The sequence below is a fragment of the Acyrthosiphon pisum genome, chromosome A3 (assembly GCF_005508785.2).
Source record: "Acyrthosiphon pisum isolate AL4f chromosome A3, pea_aphid_22Mar2018_4r6ur, whole genome shotgun sequence".
In the NCBI taxonomy this organism is placed as follows: Eukaryota; Metazoa; Arthropoda; class Insecta; order Hemiptera; family Aphididae; genus Acyrthosiphon; species Acyrthosiphon pisum.
The window spans coordinates 26117358-26138424 of NC_042496.1; the positions used below are offsets into that span (position 1 = coordinate 26117358).

A 21067-nucleotide genomic window follows, 5' to 3' on the forward strand; every position below is an offset into this window, starting at 1 on the left:
TTTTAAGCCCATATTACATTTAATAGTTGAGTCGTTGAGATTAGCTTAGTAGTTATGTAAATACTAAATAAGTACTAAGTAGGCAGAATTGGTAGAATTATTTATAAGAATCACAACAAAACAAGGAATGTCATTAAAAAAAAAATAGTGTCGACCTTATTGTCAATAACTGTAATTTATCATAGTAGAACGTCATTTGATTCGTCTAATGATAATATTTAAAAACAGTATTGTGTCATACTAAAATAATATTATATTGATGGTAATGCGGTGACCGTTTAACATCAAAAATCAAGTTGGGAGTTAACTTAGTGTAGTCTTTTGAAATGCTGCTGCAGTATCTAAGTTCTATACCCGTTAAATTAAAATACTACAATTCTTTCTGATAAATTATTTTACTGTCTTAAATACAATAGGTATATAATAATCAAAATACTTTTTTAATTTTTATTTAAAACGATTATTTTTTTGATAAATGTACCATAGATTTTATAATTAAGTATAATATAATAGTAACAGTTTTCTTGAATACGGTGTACCTACCAATTTCTATGGGCTGCCTACAACTGTCTAGTGCGTCTGTATACAATATATTATGCATAATATTATTTAATAAAATATTTTGTGGGAACTGAAAATGATTTTTATTTTTTTTTCGTGATTATACTTGTGTGCTCTATTTCACAGAAATGTAATATATAGTCATCATATTATATCGAATCAATCTGTTGAGCATATATACTATATAGCACGATTAAAGATAGTATGGTTGCCCAACGAATCTAGAAAAGTGTCTACCGAAATGAATCTCCATTATCAGTATTAAACAGCTGGAAACTTATGCTCTAGCGCTTATTTGTTGTAGTGACTCTGACTGCAATTACCTTTCAAATATAAATTGTAGTTCCTTGATAGCCACTATGACATATAAGCGCTAGTGCTTAAGTCTCCAGCTGTTTAATTTAACTTTAATACTGATTATAGAGATTCATTTCGGTAGACACTTTTCAAGTATGAGAATCATACGTCGATGGACAACCATATTATCAATAGCCGTGCTATATAGCAATAATGCTATAACCTATAAAGTACTATAATATAATGAGCCATTTTAAACATATTTTACTTGTTTAAAGTTATAGCACGGTAAATAAAATATATCATTTATGGAAATCTCATATTATGATAATATATTATTATATTGATAAGAAAAAGCAAAAGTTATAGAAAAGCGAATGTTTGAAATATTAATAGTGTCTGTTTTGTGTCCATATCATATTAATATAATATTATCGTGTACCTATCATAAGTTTATTTTTCAACTATATCTTATATATATGTAGGTAGGTACATAAATAAGAGATATTCTGTGTTGGGGTATTGCCGTATCGGTATATATGTGTACGAAACGGTTGGAAGAGTTTATTACTTTACGTCATTGCCATTTTAAAGTTATAAACATGTTATTTATATTTGTATCAACTTATATATTATTTATTTTTACTTTTGTTATGTTTATAACAATTATCAGTTAAAAAATATACGAGATATCACGAGATTCATGGTAGTTATAAGTACATTTCTATTGTATATAATAGTACCTAAAGGTATACTAAATACTTACATCTGAATATCTGGTTATCACTTATCTGAAGAATATCTCTTAAATGCCTAATAGAACAACTATACATTATACAAGTTTGTTAAGCCAACAACTGTATTTTTTATAAATCGAAAAAAAATTTTATTTTATTTTTATTTCTGAACAGTCAAAAACACATTTGTCAATAAAATAAGTAAATAATAATAATATTATGCCATAAGAATCACTTAACCCAGCGATGCATTTCACTATTAATTATTTGTATGTGTTCTATCCATTGATAAATATTTATTTATATTTAAAATTGTAGGTACTATCAATTTAAAACATAATAAATCAAATGACATGTATATAATATGTTCTTCAATAAATTCATGTGGAGAAAGTGACGAGTTGAAAACCAGTTTCAAAATTACAATCAAAACACTATGTATATTTTCGAAAAAGATCAAAAATTGTACTATTGATTAATAATTTATAATTGATTTACAATTATTATGTAGGTATTAACTATTATTACACGGAGATGGCTTGTACACCTTGTTTCTATCATGGTTTTTGGTAATAAAACGAAACCGCAAAAACCTGTAACATCGTTTATGGCCAAGGGGAGTAGGGGGAAATGCGCTCTATCGCTCAAGAAATTGAAAGAATTGTAATAGATACCGTATCGATAAGATGTAGAAATAAAAGTAAGAAAGTAACTAAACGCAACGGAACACTTGAATATGTAGCTCGACGAATACCTGTATAATATGAATATATTATTATTTCGAAAATATATGAAATTGGTTCAACTTTGATAAATTGTGAGTATCACAATAAATTATAATATTATATTATTTTTATAATATTTATGGAATTGGGGGGAGGGGTTAGTCATCGTTAAATTAAATTAATCATCAATCACAGTCTTTGTTTTTAATGTTTTGATGTATTTTTACAACTTACGATGTGTAATATATTTGAATATAAAATTATAATACATGATTACTTAGGAAAACCGTCATCTGCAAATGGCGTATGATAATAAAACTAATATGTGTTTTAAATACTAAATAGTAAATAGTGCAAAATCGTTGTCATTGCAATTATAAGTATTAATGTATTATGTTATCTTATGTACACCAGACAGCATTATGTTGAATACATTTAAGAAAATGTAATTAATTTAATCTAGATATTGATAATAAGAAATATTTATATATGGCATCGTTCCAAGTTTTGTCGAAAATAAAAATAAATAAGATAGCTGTAAATAAAATAAAATACGATTTTAGATTTTGGTAGATTTAGTATTTTTGTAATGACCTAATGATTTAATATAGTAAGTGATATTAAGAATGTATTTAAATTAATTGCAAAAAAAAAATGTTGGGAGATAATTATTAAAAGCCAACCTCTTCGTGATGTCTTCCGGGAAACACTAATTGACTCTAAAAAGTAAAATAGAAAAATATGTGTATCTAAACATACAAATTAATACCCATACGTGGTATTATTTTAAAAATATAATGTACCCAAACGTTGTATTCATTTTTGTGTCTGAAAACGCTAAAGGTGCGTTCCCAATTATAGTTCTACCTATTCCCAAATAAATATTTTTTTGTGCCCGAACGTCTTACGGGGCCATTATTTTTTTGAAGCCTACCTATTTCTATCATAATATTTTTATCATTATTATCCATGACTTATATGTAGGTACTAGCCACTAGGTATTATGCATACTTTTACTCAGCAATTAATAAGATACCAGCTATTGGCTATTTATCAACTATGTTAACCATTTCAATTAGAGACTTCATAAAAAAATAAAGCTCTGATAATAAAAATGATATGCTGATGTGTTGATGAGGAATTGAGGATGCATTGATATTAAACTGTTTAACATCAATGGATAACAAAACACGTTTAAGTCCATAGGTGGAAATCCATAAAAATTTCAGGGGGCTAACATTATTGATATCAATGTGAGCCCACCCCTGGCTTCAATCCCACACAACTAAAAAAGGGGGGGGCTTAACAATTTTTTTTTTGGGGGGGGGGGGGGTTAAGACCCATCAAGCCCCACACCGCCCCCGATTTCAGCCATGTTAAATGATTTAACTATAAATTAACTATAGATTAGCACGCGTGTGTTTCATTCTTATTATTTGTTTTGAAAACAAAATTATATACTTCTGAGTCCATTAATAAATATTACAGACTACAGTAAGTTCTAGGTAGATATATAATATTATGATTTATCACTTATAATTCGGTTCCTTTTACCAGCGTTGAACTTTACCATAATATGTATATCAATCCAATATAATATAGGTATTATCCGAAATACTATTAAAAACAGAGAAAATATCATTTTGTGGTTGTGGCGGGTTGCCGTGGCCGGAGGGTCATTGAGAACGAGGAGGCGCAGGAGAAAACATTTTTTTTTTTGACCGCGTGCGTACAATAATTATGGCGCGACGATAATAATATTGTACGGTCCGCGCGCGTGTTCGGATCTTCGGCGGCGGGGGAAACGAGGAAAAAACCGTTGCGGGCGCCAGCTGTGCGGCGGTCCCCCCACCGCCGCTGCCATCACCACCACCACAACTGACAACAACGATACCGCGTGGTTCGCGGCGGACGTTCTCGAGAGGACCGGCGCTCGCCACCGCTCCACGGGGCACAGACCAGTCGCGGCGGCCATTTGCGGATGCGTAGTCGGCGGTACCGGTTGTATGTGTCGTGTTGTGTGTGCGTGCGTGTGCAGTCCTCACCGAGTGCGACGCGAATATACGTGAAAATATTATCAGTAATTTTTTTGTGTTGATAAATGATAATATTATTCTCCGTTTTCGATAACGCGGAATATTTTTGATTTCGTCGCGCAGGTTAGTTTGCTAAACTCGTCAATACCGTCCGTTTTTCGCATCCGTGCAGATTACTATTACACGATCTTCGGCCGACGGCATTCTATATCCGTTCGTTGTAATCATCGTTATCGTCGCAGTCGCGTCCATGGTGTATATTATGCGATTCTCGAAATATTTGTTTTTTATTGAAATTAATAACGGAAAATAAAATTTGCAGTAACGTTTGATAATCCGCTCCTATTTGCGGCGGGTATTTACGTATAATAATTTTTGTTTTTGGTCGAAAATCCGCTGGGTTCGTGAAATTTTGTGTGCGAGATTTTTTTTTTAAAAATTTATTGTTTTTTTACTTACCTCACGGGTGGTGTCACCCGCACACGCATTGTGCGAGTTTCCCACAACCGTGCGCCGGCATGAAGGAGGTGGTGTCCGTTAACCCGTCGCCGCCGCCGCCGCAGCCGCAGCTGATAAGGGCCAAACAACCAGGATACTTGGACCTGACAGCCGAACAGATAGACAGACTCATCAGCAAGGATCCCATCGACAAGGTTTACGACGTAGAATCTGAACCGTTTGCCAGGTAAGACTTGAATTATAATTAGAAACTTAATATTATTATCCACCAAAAAAGTATTTTTTTTAAATTTTTGAAAGGCCGCAAAAACCCTGTATAAAAAACAACAATCTAATGACGACTGTTAGCACGTTTTATCTGTGTACCGTGTATTGTATAGCATTATAGATAGAACCAACTATATAGAAAGCCTACTCCTATAATATTAAAATATAATATAATTATATATGGTATATTCTTTTTTATAGTAGATAGGTATCCAACCGGCAACTGGGTGAGAAACCGTTTTTTTTTGTACACGTGCGCGTCACTACACGTTACAACACAATAACAATGATAGGTGACTATTGTTTCCGGCGACTTGGAATAATTTGTGATATGACCAGATATTTCAATTTACCTACATATTATAGTATTTTATCTATATAGGTGCGTACGCTGTGTGTCATAGTATAGGGTACTTTTTCAATGATATAATACGCATAATATCATAGCCTTGAACGTAACGTTTCTTTTGTAAGATTAATGCGAATTTTTATTATTTTTTTTTTACTATTCTAATATCGCGTGAGTGGATTCGAAACACACGCATATGCTACACCTTGTGTGTTTCAGTGGTTCTGTACACGTTTGTAATAAAATTGATGAGGTTTAGCCCATTCATTCTGCTGTACTGTATACCTACTGCAACGCTACAACTGCTGTTGTACGTTATGCTTATGACTCATGCCGCTTTACTCACACACTGGTCCGGCAGGTACAGTGCGGCGGCGGCGTGTCTTTATCGCGTTTGGGATAATATAATAAAGTGTAGGTATTACTTCTACCTTAGTTGTTATTTATGTAGGAGGGGAGAAAAAACGGTTATTCTGACGACGAAACGTTGCATATTTTTTTATCACCGTATGCATGTACCACCTACGCGTCTTTAGGGATGGTTAATTAAAATCTACAGAATACGAATCTTATTTAGGTAGCAGATATGACGTAACACATGACACATGCATACATTTTTTGATTAAATACGGTTAATACATTTTTTATTTTGAATTGAATTTTTCTGTCAAACTTGTTTGTTTTTTTCTGTGGGCATTTATATTTCATTTCATTGTATACGTATGTGTCGTGTGTATATATCGAGCGGGCCCTATAATTGGTACTCGTAAATCTTCTTCGGAATTTCCTCGGGAATTTCTAAACACAACCGCCATTACAAAAAAAAAAAAAAAAATGAATAAAAAGGTGGGTGGCCGGTGCGCGACAATGAAAGAGTTTGTAAATAATAATAGTATGATACATAATATAGGATTTTGGGATTATAATTTTAGAATTTAAAATCTGATCGGCATTGTGATTCTTTATTGTTACTTGTGAGCGTTCTATGAGTATAGTATAGCTCTATAGCAAGAGTATTTAGTTAAGAGCGGCCTATAATATAATAACTAGGTAATAACTAAATTTTTCATATTACAGAATAAAATGCTGTACCTATTTTCTTTTTATATTATGATAAATTGCGTATTTTTCATTTAACAATATGATAAGAATTCAAACTTCAAATTAATATAGGTAACCAAGACTTCTATTCAAGGGATGATGGGGGGGGGGGGGGACAAATAGCATCTACCTCCGGATCCGCGCATGGACTCTATTGTTTATTTTAATTTTATTGGGTTGGCATAAATGTACACATAGTACCTTCAATAATATCAGAAATATTAATCCGTATTAGGTATCTATCTTTATAATAATAATACGTGTTTTGTAGTTTTAAAAACGGTATAACAATTAGTAGTTTATTAAGTGATTATTTTGTTTGACGTTAACGTAATAAACGTACGAGTATTTGTATATTATAGTGTCATGACTTTTGGTTTAAATTTGTCTTAATACAGTCATTGTTCTGTTTATATTATATTATCACGATTTTGAACTTTTTGAATGATTACATATTTAAATTATATTTGAATAAAATCTACATTTGATGTATTTATATGAATTTTCATCACGATGTTTTAATTATTTATTATGCGTAAAATATTCTTTACTTCTATAGCATACCTGGTTTTTACAAAAAAAATAATTGTCCTATCTTACCTACATATTAGTTAAGTCTTAAATATAATGTAACATACACGAGTGTTCCATTAGCTTTCATATTTTAAAAACTACACGTTGCTGCCTATAAAAGTCACATATAGGTATAATATAAATAATATATATTTTTTATTTAATTCTTCAATTTTATTTATTAATGTTTTGACCTCTATGTAAATAATAGTTAATAATATGTATAGTATCTATATGTCATTTTGATAAATTCCTAAATACCACTTGAAAAACTTATTAATTTGTTTGTGAGTATATATAAAATGTTCTCTATTTCATGACCAATCATTTCGAATCGATATTTAAATTTAATTAGCTTATAGCATTAAGACAAACTATTGACTGACTGTAATTACGCTATTAACCAACGATACCTACATGTAGTAACTATATGTATTATCTCATTTATTATTTTTCTTGGTTTTGTTTTTAAAATAGTTTGCTTGCTTTCTAGTTGAAAACCAGTGAACTACTGAAAAATCGACTTATTGGTAGGTAATTTTCGTTACCTCGTTAGTTACTGTTCGTTATCCATACTGGAATAAAAATACGTTCAGTGCGGTTCAGTGTTTATCGACGTTTGTTAGGTACCTACTTAGTTCTTTGTATAGACGATCTTAGTCTAATCTTAGACGACTAATCGTTTTATTTTACTTAGGAGATGATATTATTAATGGTTAACTTCCACTTCTGCCTCAATCTATATAAACCTCCTATATATATTATTATTATTATTTGCCAACACCCAATATTTGTGATCTCAAAACACCCGTTTTCACTCGGTATGAGCCACCATATCAATATTATATTCTTCAGTTACCTGCCACAAAAGCAAAGGAGTTTTTTTTTTATAAATTTTTTCTAACAAAAATGATATCGATTGGTTTCGTGCAGCGTGCATCTCGCGTCGCATTGCGTCCGTCCTTGGCAAGGTCGCCGCTGTGTACACTCGTGTTGGAGGACGACACCCCGGCGCGGGCGCCCTCCGACCCGACGCCGTTCGATCCCCCCGACAGACGCCGCGACAGCAACTATAGTCATATTGTATATTATTTTCTGCCAACTCTTCGTGTCGCTGTCAGTGGGAGAGATATGTACGACGGAATGCCATCCGTCGTCGTGAGTATAATATATTTTTGCGTGTCTGCTTGTATATTTGTACTGTGTGTACGTATAATTATGTATGTGTGCGTGTATATTTGTTTGAGTGTGCGTGTGCGTGTTTCCTACGCGCAAATCGACTTAGCGGCATGAGGAATGCGGTCCGTTCGGTGAAAGCACACGCGCCGCGCGTATATATTATTATTATATGCATCGTGGAGACAAAAAAAAGGGAAGAAAAAAACTGGATGCTATAACGACTTCGTTTCACCGTCGTCGAACCCTCCTCCTATCATAGTTCCACTGATCCGTTCTTGAGCATTCGCGAATTATTATAGGTACTTACTCTTGCGGTGTATACCTATTGGTACATCCGTTATTGCTAACTTATTATTTTGCCATCCGAAATCGAATTTACATCTGTGTCTTTGCATGATTTTCAAGACCACTATGGCGCTATTCATACATTAGGTGTTAAGGATTTGTTTGTAACTACGAACCGTGAATTCGATGACAACAAGCCCTCAGGATAGATCATAATGCTACATTTGCGTGAAATATGTGAACATATACCTACGTGTCACTTATTAGTAAGTTGTTACTATGTCTGCTGAAACTTGAAGGCATTACCGTTATATTGCAGCGATAATCGTAATGGGTTCCCAATCAAACGTTATGCAATTATTGTGGCGTCACGTTAAACATTCAATTAGTTGCCTTATAACACGATAGTGTCATATTATATGTGCCTATAGCGCGTTGTTAGTGCTATATATTATTATATAGGTACGTTTACATTATTTTATTTATTATTTGGTCTCAGTGTTATATAATTTGCATTCTTTGTCTACAATATAATGTGATCTATCGCGTTTTTGGAAGATTCCCAAATTTGATCGTGTCTTTGATTAAATAAAAACGTCACACTTCCTCCGCTGCAATTGACAATATAATATACTAAAATCAGTGTGACTTTCTAAACTCTCTTTCGACTGCATTCTGTTTTCTTTTTATCAATTTCCATATGTTAACGAAATATGTGGCGCAGGGTCTCATATTATTGATATTATGAATTAAATTCAAACCCCCGGTCGTTTCAGTTTAAAATTGAGTCATTTAAGAAACGATTTGTTTTTTTCGTCATAAATATATGAATAGATGGACGTACCTATATACATATTATATTGTTCTTTAATATTTTAGAACTTTAATTTCTATTAAAAAGTGAAATATTTAAAAGGACAAATGACAATTATTCAAACTGAAATACATATTATGTAGTAGGATTTTTTAATTGCTATTATGCATACATGTATGGAATCAAAATACTATGTTTAATTAAGTTTGAAAAAGTTTTTTGGTGTATGCTAATTTAAATTTAAACATTATCGTAGAAGAAATGAAGAATACTAATGTAGGTATGTAGTTCTGATATTTTATAGGTACTTACATCAACAAAATGTAATAATTACTAAAAAAAATAATGATACAGGAAGACAACAATCTTCCCTCTGATAGTTTGATCAAAAGTAATAAACGAGGTATTTAATGAATATTTTTTTCTATAAATAATAATAAATCTACTATCAGCTCGTCGTTATATTATTGAATTTAAACGTTTTTTACTCCTTGTTAGCTAAACTCTGCAGGGGTTAAAATTCTATACATTGGACGTGATAAAATTCGTCTAAGTTATTTATACGCGTAATAAAAATATTATTGGTATCATTATATGAACAAGATGTCTTTATGAATTCTTATCAACTGTGTTCAGAGGTCAACTAGTAGTTTCGCCAATTATTAATTATACTTGTGCTCTATGGAAGTACATTTTTTCTGCCGGATACATCAGAACCATTTATAATGCTTTTGGATTTGTGTTGCCAGTATCATTTCCTTGATACTTTTCGTTCAAATTAAACTGTAGGTACAGTTATACGGTATAACGAAACGTTATTGTAAAATTATGTATAGGCCCGCGGTGTACTTGAATAATATAGAAACCCGCTTTCAAAAACCACGACTTCCGGCAAACGTTTGGGGCCGGCGGCCAACGCAGTTTGCCAGGATATAAACAGCAACCTATGCAGCAACGTGCATTTTTATTTTGTTCTAAACTCGTTTTCTTATGCTGATAAGTAATAATTACCTACATACAATATCCTTTGATAAACTGATATTTTGCATGTTATTACAAATAGATATTATAATATCTTAAATGATAATAACTATAAATTTTGAATATGTGCCTGGAGTGTATACATGTTAGTGTGTTTATATACCAGAAAATCCAGTGATGATGTAGGCAATTCCTTCATGACCTTGTTGTCTCCCCCCTCACTAACATTTCCGGTAATTCAGCAGATGTTCGCTTGGAACTTTTTTTAACCGATGACTCTCATCCCCATACGAGTATATACTACATTATTAATATATTACAACGATAATCGTCACAAAACGAATAGGAAAAGAATAATAATGTATATTTAAAACAATAGCAAATTTTTATTTAGGTAAGTTGCTTATCATCGAATTCCCGAGTTTTTTTGTATGGCCTAGTATAATAAAACGCAAATGTTTGCATAAATACATTTTTTAGTCAATGAGCATTACAATTCTCCATGTGTATGTTGTGATTATATTAAGTTTATATTATGGAATAAGTACAGTTCACTCCTAATTATAATATATATGTACATTTTCGGGATGCCGCCATATTGGGTAACTTCCCCCTCCCGTCAATCAAACCACATCAAATTTACTTATTGTATAACGTGTAAATACAGATTGTAAATATACATTTTTGTTCAATAAAAAAAAAAAGGTACATTTTATTTCCTTGCGTTTTCAGAAATGAATACAATATTTGATTTTGTATACAAGCATTATTATATTGTTTAAATTTATTAATCTTCTGTTCTTGGCATTTCATCGTTTCTGTAATCGCTATTGCCATCTTTTTAAAGCCTGAATAACGGATATATTACACATACATAATTTTTAGTGTCCCAGTTTTACAGATTTTTTTATCATTTTGTGTACACGGGTTTTTTCCACTCAAATCAGTCGCGTCCCCGTTAAACTGATACGGTTGACGACAGATGATAAATCCATTTCTGGTCTGTATCCAATTAGACAATAAGATGCGGCTAAAGGAAACCCGGTATAATCTGTGTACTCGAGTAATGTGTCACTGTAGTAAAATAATAGGTCATATTAATGTTATCAACTAATCGTAGATAAATAACAAGGGTACTAACTAATTAAGTAGGTACCTAAATATTATAATATAGTATTTACAAACTACAGATATTAACTGTTTAAGTATTGGATTTTTTATATGATGTTTCAACGAATTCTATTTCCCTAATAATATATATACGTTAATTATGGACCTAAGCTAACTAGATGTAGAACAAACAAAGGTTTACAATATTGAAAGGCCGTTACTTCATATTTAGGTACTCATAAATAGTTATTCTGATTTTTACACTATTATGAGTTCTTGCTTAATTTTATTTTTTATTCGAGGTTTTATTCTTATAAAATAATAAATTAGTGTACCGATGTGAACAATTTGACAATGACGTTGTTTAATGTTTATAACGTATAAATGTATTAATGATGAACATAAGTACCTAATATTTGTCATCGTATTTTTAAGCTCTACTAAAATAACTATTACTTTTGTAATTTACTTTGTATGATTGTTTCTGGAATTGTTCTGCGATTATTTTAATAACAATTTAATTTTTATAATTTTACATTTTTTCCCATATTATATTATGTAAAGTTGGTATATAGTAATGGTATGTAGTAACTATCTATACCTCGACCTATATACTATTAAACAAATGAATCAGTATGATTTATAATGAGGGTGTTACAAATTAATTTAAAATTATACGCATTCAAATAGGTCCGTATTACAGATTATACAGTTATATATATAGTTATCAGCTCATAATAATATAATGTTGTTCATATTACTTTAATTTGCCTATCACAGATATACTGTGTGAAATATTATATAATTTTTGTTCTAATCTAATTAAAATTTTTATGAGTACCACAGAGCTACCGCGAGCTCTTAAAATGGCAATTATTTAAAATATCTATTGAAATATTACATGAAAATAAAATTTACTTGTCGAAATGTCGAATGCATTTAAAAAGTATAGCGTAAATAATATAATGTTTGATGTCTTAAAATAAAATTATGTTGAATTAACTTGCAGTGTAGTGTAAGTATTAATCTGTCCATTACCAAATGCTTATAATTTATTATGCTTTCGGCCCACGCATTTTTCTAACTGTTGAAATAGCCCCGAAAAGGATCGTTTTATTAATATGTAATGCTGTATTGTCTAAAATCGCCTATCCTTGCTGAAGTGTATACTGAATTGTACAGGTTGTACATACAGTTAAATTCAATTATTTTGTCTCTTATATTTTAGAACTGGTTTTGTGTTAGTACCTAGTCGATTTTTATCCTTTTCTCAATACAACGGCCTTGCCTTATATATGTATATATATGTTCGATCATGTTTATATCACTGTTTATACTCACTGATCAACCATCGATATCTGATCATTTGTCTGATAATTGTGTGCGCGTCCGCGTGGAAAAAAATACCGTTCGCTAGCCTGTCGAATCGCCATTTTCCTAGAGTCCTTTTGTTTGGCAACGGTGATAGTAATTATAAAACACCCAAGAACATACATTTTGTAACATGTCCGTGATTCCGGAATACCTTGTATTTTTTTAAATCAAAGACTAAGGGTGGGTCGAATAACACTGTAACAATGTAATATAACAGTCAATTTATATTATTCACAAATCAATGACTGCTATTAAATTACTATTAAAAGACACAGATGTTCAACTCACAGTAGTGTTGATAATATTTAAATTTTGCTTTTTAGAGGAAAGTAAATTAATATATTTTTCTTTCATTTCATGAGGTGTATTTAGTTAGCGTTTCTGCTATTGGTGGAATACCTTGAGGCGTGTGTAATTAATGTAACATCTGAAAATAAAAACTTCCTTGAGGATTTCGAACTTAAATGCATAATATATGTAAATACTCTGTAATCATAATATAATTTTCATATTTTTATCCTTAAGGTATAAAACAAAAAAAAAATCGCATTTTGAAAATAATATTTTAATAATAATAGGTAGGTGTACTACTCAGTTCATTATAATATCGTCCAATCGTATATAATTGAAAATTATTAATTTGATTACAAGTTGTATTACTAATTATTGAGTGATTGTCAAACTCTGAAACTCTATACAATTTTGTGTACAAATATGATGACGTAAACATCATGACGTTTCTTCTCTATATACATATTACATGACGAATGGAAAATAAACTATACTTTTATATTTATAAAACAAAAACTAGCTAAGTACTTATATTATGATATCATTTCGTAAATAGTTATTCATGCAAACAATTTTTAGGTAAAACAAAAGAATAGAAAAAATGTGTATAAGTGTACAACACAGTATAGTAAGTACAACATCAAAAAATAAAGTAAAATAATAATTAAAATTCAAAATCAACCAAGTATACCCATGTGTAGTGTTTATATGTATCTTGTATACCTATCATATTATGTAAGATATGTAAAGACCAGATAATGTGTATGTATTAGTTTATCATGTGCAGTATATTAGGTACATATTATATTATTTTTTTACTTACACATGTTAAGATGTGTTTAAAAACAGTTAAAATCCCATGTGCCTTCGCCCCGCTATCGTTGATGGACGGTAGAAAAATTCGTAAATCGTGCCAAGGAATCCAGTGTATTTTCGACCGTGACGGTCATTATCCCACACCTCTTAGACGGGTAACGTATAAAGAGAAGAGGTCACTGGAGAAAACCGTTCCTTATCCTACGAACTTATAGCTCTCCGCCTACGCCACGCCACTGGTGTTCGTACAAGTATATACTACATACATACTGAAATAATTTTGAATGACAAATATTTAGCCTATTGCCAATGATATTTAGTATGCCGATGTTCACTATCCTATAAGTTAAAACGTACATATTTGTTTACATTATAGGCTATAGCTATAAAGTGTTGAATACAGAATAATAGAACAATGCGATATTATTTTCTTATTTTAGTAGGTATTTATACTTACATTAAAGTAAACCAAATAATATATTGTCAATGTCAATTTTGTTTGGGGTTATAAGGAAATTAAAAAATAGATTTTATATTATGTAAGTAGGGAGTTAGGTATTTAAATATTACTTACTATATAATGTATCATCTACATAGGAATTTACTCACAAATTTTATTTTAAATTTAACACCACTCATAATAATAAATATTCAATTAAAATAAAAGTAGATAAAATGTAAGTACTCGATTCTCATCTGTAAATGTGTAATTTATAATTAATTGCTGAGTTTCATAATACAAAACTTAGGTTAGTAAATTTTAGTTATAGGTACAATTCGTTCTATGCACCTGCAATGTTTTCTTTTTTTTTTTATTAATATTTAGTTGAAATTAAATTGACAAAAGTAGGTGAATATAATATATAGGTAACTATGGAGGTACCTTCTTAAATGTTATTCATTAGAAGCTACAAGACTTTTTATAACTTTGAATATTTTACAGACATTTTAATATAACATTAATTTATTATATACAATACTTAACGCATCATTGTGCTACGTATACACGATGTCTATATTTATAATGCTCTGACAAAATTGGATTAAGCAGTAGTTAGTAGTTACGTATATATAATAAACACTTGTATCACATACAAATAAATCGGGTTAATAGTAACTCAATAAAAATTATTAAGATATAAACTTAATTAAAATAGAATATAAAAATAAAATATAATAAAATAGTAAATAATAAAATAGTAAATAATAAATAATAATACATAATATTTAGACTGAGTTCAACACGCATGTTGACAAATTCTTCTGCACTTATTTGTTTTAAGTTTTAACCGCCCAAGATGGTCTTATTCCGGTCTTTTAGTTTTAAACTTTTAAATATACTTAAATCATAGGTGTAGATATATGTTTTTGGAAACATTGAAGTATAATACCGGTTCATCTTATTTTATTCTAATTTCTAATTCTTTATTCAAATCAACAAATGTCACAAAACCCCGAGGATGACAGTTTTGTTAAAATGGTTTGTTTCTGTATACGCTCTGATAACAAGTGTATTTTTTCTGTTATTGTTATCGATGACGTTGGTGTTACACAATATTGTGAATCTTTTACCTTATATATAATAATATTTTATACTTACTAGTTACCTACCTAAAAATCAAACGATTGTGAATGATTTTTCAAGTTACGTTTTCAATTTTAATTTTTCATATCGTATAGAGAATATCGTAAGTTTTCCGTAAAACGTACGACCGGTAATCTTATAGTGTTCATCCCCATGTAAGCAGTATTAATGTCTGCGTTTATTAAACCTAAACATAAACCGTTGGGTATTTACCGTATGTAGTCTGCAAGTCTGTAGTTGTTTTTTGTTACTATTATTTATTTGTTTGTTCATTGTTTCTGGTTATAAATATAGGTACACATCCACACACAACCTACAAATTTAATTACGAAATTAATATTATGTCGCGATGCGCAACATCTCAAGGAATTTATTATTAAATAATATTATACTATTTTGAATAGAAAAAATAATTATATGGGAATATAATATTATTATATTATAGCACTTTTAATTCTTTGTTCTGGTAAAGCGGGTATCTAAACGTCCTTGAAATGTGATTTTATAATAATATAAGTACGCATAGCATGATGTTGGTCGATATCGGAAATACCTTATATTTTACTGAAAAATTGGAAATATTAGAAATACATACCTTTATAATAACATGTTTACATTTTTAAATTGAAAGTGTGTAACATGGTAAGTTCTGGAATCATACTATAATTCATTGTATTTGCGCGTTTATATCTATTTCTACGTCCCACAGATTGTCACAATTTTCACATAAATCGTTTCGGACCTTACCACCTACCACTACTGTTATAGGTAACTGTGGTAACGGACCACGGTGAGACGGCGGTCACCTGCTGGTTACAAGAGGAATGAAGGGAACGTTATGATTATAATAACCGATGACCTCCATATAAGGTTTGTGTAACCCGAATACATACATATTCGGGTTACAAACTGTGTGGTCAAAGATGTACCGACGCAAATTATGTTTTTTTCTCCAATAGTCCACCACTACGATCACCATTACCCGTCTGTCCACTCAACGGGTAAAAAAAAACCCGTATAACCTGGGTGTTTAAAACACACGAACAAAATAATAATAATAATAATAATAATAATAATAAAATATATTAATTTACCCAACCGGTTTTCATGTGCCGAAGACCTCCTACTATATTATAGGATTATAGGCATATCGCTTCGTCAATGCTAACTCATCAAAGCCGTAACAGATATAATAAAATATAGGAACTCGTGATCCTGCGTCGCCGCAATATTGCCATAATAAATCCAACTACATAATGTACAGGTATACGTTCGAGTCTTCGAACAATATGAAAAATATAAATATAGTGCAACGGTATACTACGGTAATATTATAGTATATAGGTATTAGGTACCTAGGTACTATTTATCACGTACGAAATGAAATCTCATTTATTCGGATCGCTATTGGATAATTAATAATGTGAAGAGAAATCATCGCACAGGTGTGGGCAATGAGTCACTATTATGCGGGAGGTATTATGCTGAACTTGATTTCGTATTCTCCACAACAGCCACAACGCGGGTCTTTTGAAAATCGTTTCGCATTCAGTTCGGCACCACCTCAGGTGTAGTTGTTGCCAAAAAAAACCCATGAAAATCTGTTGACATACTTATTTTGTCGTTGGGACATGTGGTATAACATAAAATTTAAAACTCGTAACCGCTGGAAATTTGTGCTCTAGTCATTTTACATGAGAAAATGCTAAATTGCTACTTATTGTAATTCATAAACAGTTCTTACATATTCTCCTTCCTAACCATTATTATGTAATTTTCAGTACCTGCGTATTTTTGTCTTTGATATGAATACTTGATTTTTTTTCAAGTCGAAATGGGTTAAATATATAAACATATATATTTATTTAGCTTAACTAAAAATAAACTTTCTCTTATTTAGTTATTAGATGTACCTACCTTTATAATCGTATAATATGTAATTTGGTAATATTACACTTGGTTCAAATCAATATAGGTATAATAATGAAAACCTTTAATTATGAATTGAAATATATAATAGATTTATAATTATGAACGTTTTTGTGGTAGCTAATTGATAAGTAAAAATATAATAAATACCTAGGAAAGTATTTAGTTTTTACTTAAAGTATTTATCTCAAAAATAAAAACCATACACAAGCACATTCATATGTTATACAGCTTACTTGTATCAACCCTAAAGGTTTGAAATAAATTAATAGTTAATGATTCTACGTTAAGTAAAATTATCAATTATTCCATTGATACATTGTTGGGAATAATATATATTGATGAGTTTCGACACGTTTTCACGAGTACTTGTGTCTATAATTAATTTGTGTAACCGGTTCACACGCTAAAACATAAAAGAAAATATCAAAAACATAACTATCTGCAATTATCTTGTATATAAACAGTCAACTAAACGTTGTTCAAAATGAAAATCACTGTTTGAAAACTGGATAATCTGGGTTTCTCCTAGTACAGAATATACAAATACGATTAATACGAATAATTATTTGTATGTTGCCTATTCCTTTTTTTAACCTAACTTAACCTTCCCGTTTGTTTTTGAATCACATATAAACAATAACAGCATATTATATTCCAACATATTATATTGGAATAATACTTATAATAATATTAGGTGTATTACCTATTATCGTTTTGTTTAATCTACAGAAATCTGTGAACACTTTTGACAACACATAGTCTATTTTTGTTAGAAAAATGTAAATCGCATATAAATTATTATTGAATTATTAATTTATTCTCTTTTCAATACACAACAATGTGCGAGGAAACGTCCGTAATAATATTATCGACACACTGAACACGGCGATCGCTTTATCACACATAATATTATTATACAGAATTATTTGTAAACGTGTGTCGTAATAATTAGAAATCGCTGTCAGAAATAAAACTCTTGGGTTAAATCTTCTTCATCGTCGTTACGGAATAATCGCCTGTATAATATTAACGTCGCGTCTGTGGGACACGGTCGCCCGATCGCGAGCGATTCCGGCGTCTGCTCAGCTGTTTCGTACCTACACATAATACATTGCATATTATTATATTCGCGATGATTATGTTTCGTGTATATACGACGTATTTTTTCGTTATCGCGTGGCCATTCGGTATCTTAAAAATAACTGTAAATGGTTTTTCTGCTAGGTTAATTAATAAACGATATTTCATGACGTTCGCTGCACACGAGTATAATATGCTAATCTTAATATTAATAGGTATACGATAAATACCATCCTCCTCTTCCGGTACTGCAGATTGCACACGAGCGGTTATGGGGGCAAATCCGACGGGCTTACCAATAACTATGCCGCACTATGATCGTTTCACGAGGAGACTCCGTTATGTGTCGCGGATGTGTGCAGGCTGAGCTAGGTGTACAATGTAGGCTGTACGGTCGCGGGGTCAACGGGGGGGAAAAAAATGAAGAGAAAAACTTACTATCGTGTATAGCTAATTTCAGTCACGGCGTATACATGGCTATATTATATGCGCCGCCGGCCCGAAGTGATTTATGTATCATCTGTGTGTGCACCGGACGTGGTAACAATGGTGTATGAGAAAAAAAATCATAATGTGAGGATAATATACCGCGAGATTACGACGACAACGACTCAGTACCGTTTCCGCAATAAGAGGCGGGAGAGACGCTCCAGATTTACTTTTTTGATGTACGTGCGCGTATTATAAGATACATAACAGATACACTATATCGTAAGTTTTGAATCGGTTGCTGTGTTTACTGTTTATACTAGATATTATTAAATTACAATCGACTATAAAATGAAATTGAGGTGTCAATGTAAACCACTAACCTCAATAGATTTAAATAGGAAATAAGAGGTTTCTATCATTTCCTATGTATAATATAATATTATATATAGGAATCATAAATGGTAGTAATTGATTTTTGTATAATTTAAGAAACTTGTTTTTTAATTATTTTATCACATTTCTAAACAATTTCTTTAGGGATAGGTATACAAGTGTACAACTATTGAATATGCGCAGGTATGGAATTCAAACACTTATAGGTAGATGTTTTAAATTAAAACATTAACTTATTTTGTTATTGTTTATAATATAGTTAAGTATATAAAAAATTAGTAAAGATAATTTTGACTGTACATGTAGTTGCAGGTTTAAGACAAAATATAAATTACAAATGATTAATTTTATAAATGCACATACTCAATGTATATTTAAGTACATTCCTCGCTTCAAAATCTAAAATTGCATTTAGATTTAAAGGTAAATTATGATTTATTAAAATAAGTCTAATGAAAATTATAAATCGAACATTTTTCTTTTTAACGCATTAAATGTTGGGACCTCCTCCAATAATTGTTCATTACAATTGTCGCCTTGAAACAATGCAAAAACAATGGTCGTGACCTTGGTGATAAAGACAATATCATGTTTTAAATAGCGCCTGTTCGGTCCAAAATACGTAATTTACTTACTTGGTAGCCCACTCGAAAATGATGATAAACGATTCATTTGTTGCGTTATGAAGGTGTTTGTTTTGGGACACTCTGTACACAATTTGCATACATTGTATTCAATGTGAATTGAACATCGTTGTAATCATAAAGCATCACAGACTAAACGAAAAGGCACGAATTATTTTAGAAATTATTTTCGTTTATACAAGCAGCTACTTAAACTAAATAGTATAGTATACTTTTTCGCTGACCATAACCCTAAGGGCATTGATAATCTAACTCTTTTGTGGTGCTACGTTATATATATCTATACACTCAGCTAATATATCATATTGTATTAGATATATACATATTAAAATAACAACTTTTTTTTTTGGCAGTTTAAAATCGTGATAGACTTAGATACTTCTGATTAACCAAAAAAAAAAATGTAGGTCACATGCCTTACTCCTTAGGGCACAGACTAAAATTTGTCAGAAATGTATATGGGAAATGAAATCCTTTCTCGTTAAAATTCAACTATGAAATTCATATAGTCTCACCTTTGGTGTCATTAACCTGACTTATGGGCTATCGGAAGTCGTTTCACAATTCGTTTTTTCAGTGGATTAATATTTGTATTTTATTACTAGAAAATCTTTACGAGTACTGGTTCAACTTTTATTTCGTTGACAAGTTCTTTGACAAGTTAAATAATTTCAAATTTTTATCATTTAATTACCTGCATATTAAAATATATATATTATTAGGCAATCATTTAAGTAAATAATAGCTTTATGAGGTGATATAGCATTTTATAATTTTGTGTTATTTTTGTTCTATAACTATTTCAACAAGCATAATAATATGTAGTAAATGGTTAAGTAGTTATATAATGCATCACCTAAGTAAAATTACTTTTTGCAGTTATAATACCTAGTTTTTAATTATATTATCTATGGTACCTATATACTTATTACTTATACTATGATTTCTTGATTTTCTTTTATATTTACTAACGTCTAAAGAATTAAACGTCAGGACTAACTAGGTATATATTATATATTATGATTGTCAAATATTCTCTCCATTTC

At 30.7% G+C, this 21067-nt stretch overlaps 1 protein-coding gene across 1 annotated transcript in view; it reads left to right on the forward strand.

The window, feature by feature from the left end:
- Positions 1-4268: 4268 nt before the first annotated feature.
- Positions 4269-21067, forward strand: part of LOC100165267 (death-associated protein kinase related) — a 55780-nt gene continuing 38981 nt past the window's right edge. The window contains exon 1 of the mRNA XM_001942481.5: positions 4269-5041. Within this exon, the coding sequence (XP_001942516.1) occupies positions 4875-5041 (167 nt within the window). The 5' untranslated portion in view covers positions 4269-4874. The remainder of the gene's footprint in view (positions 5042-21067) is intronic.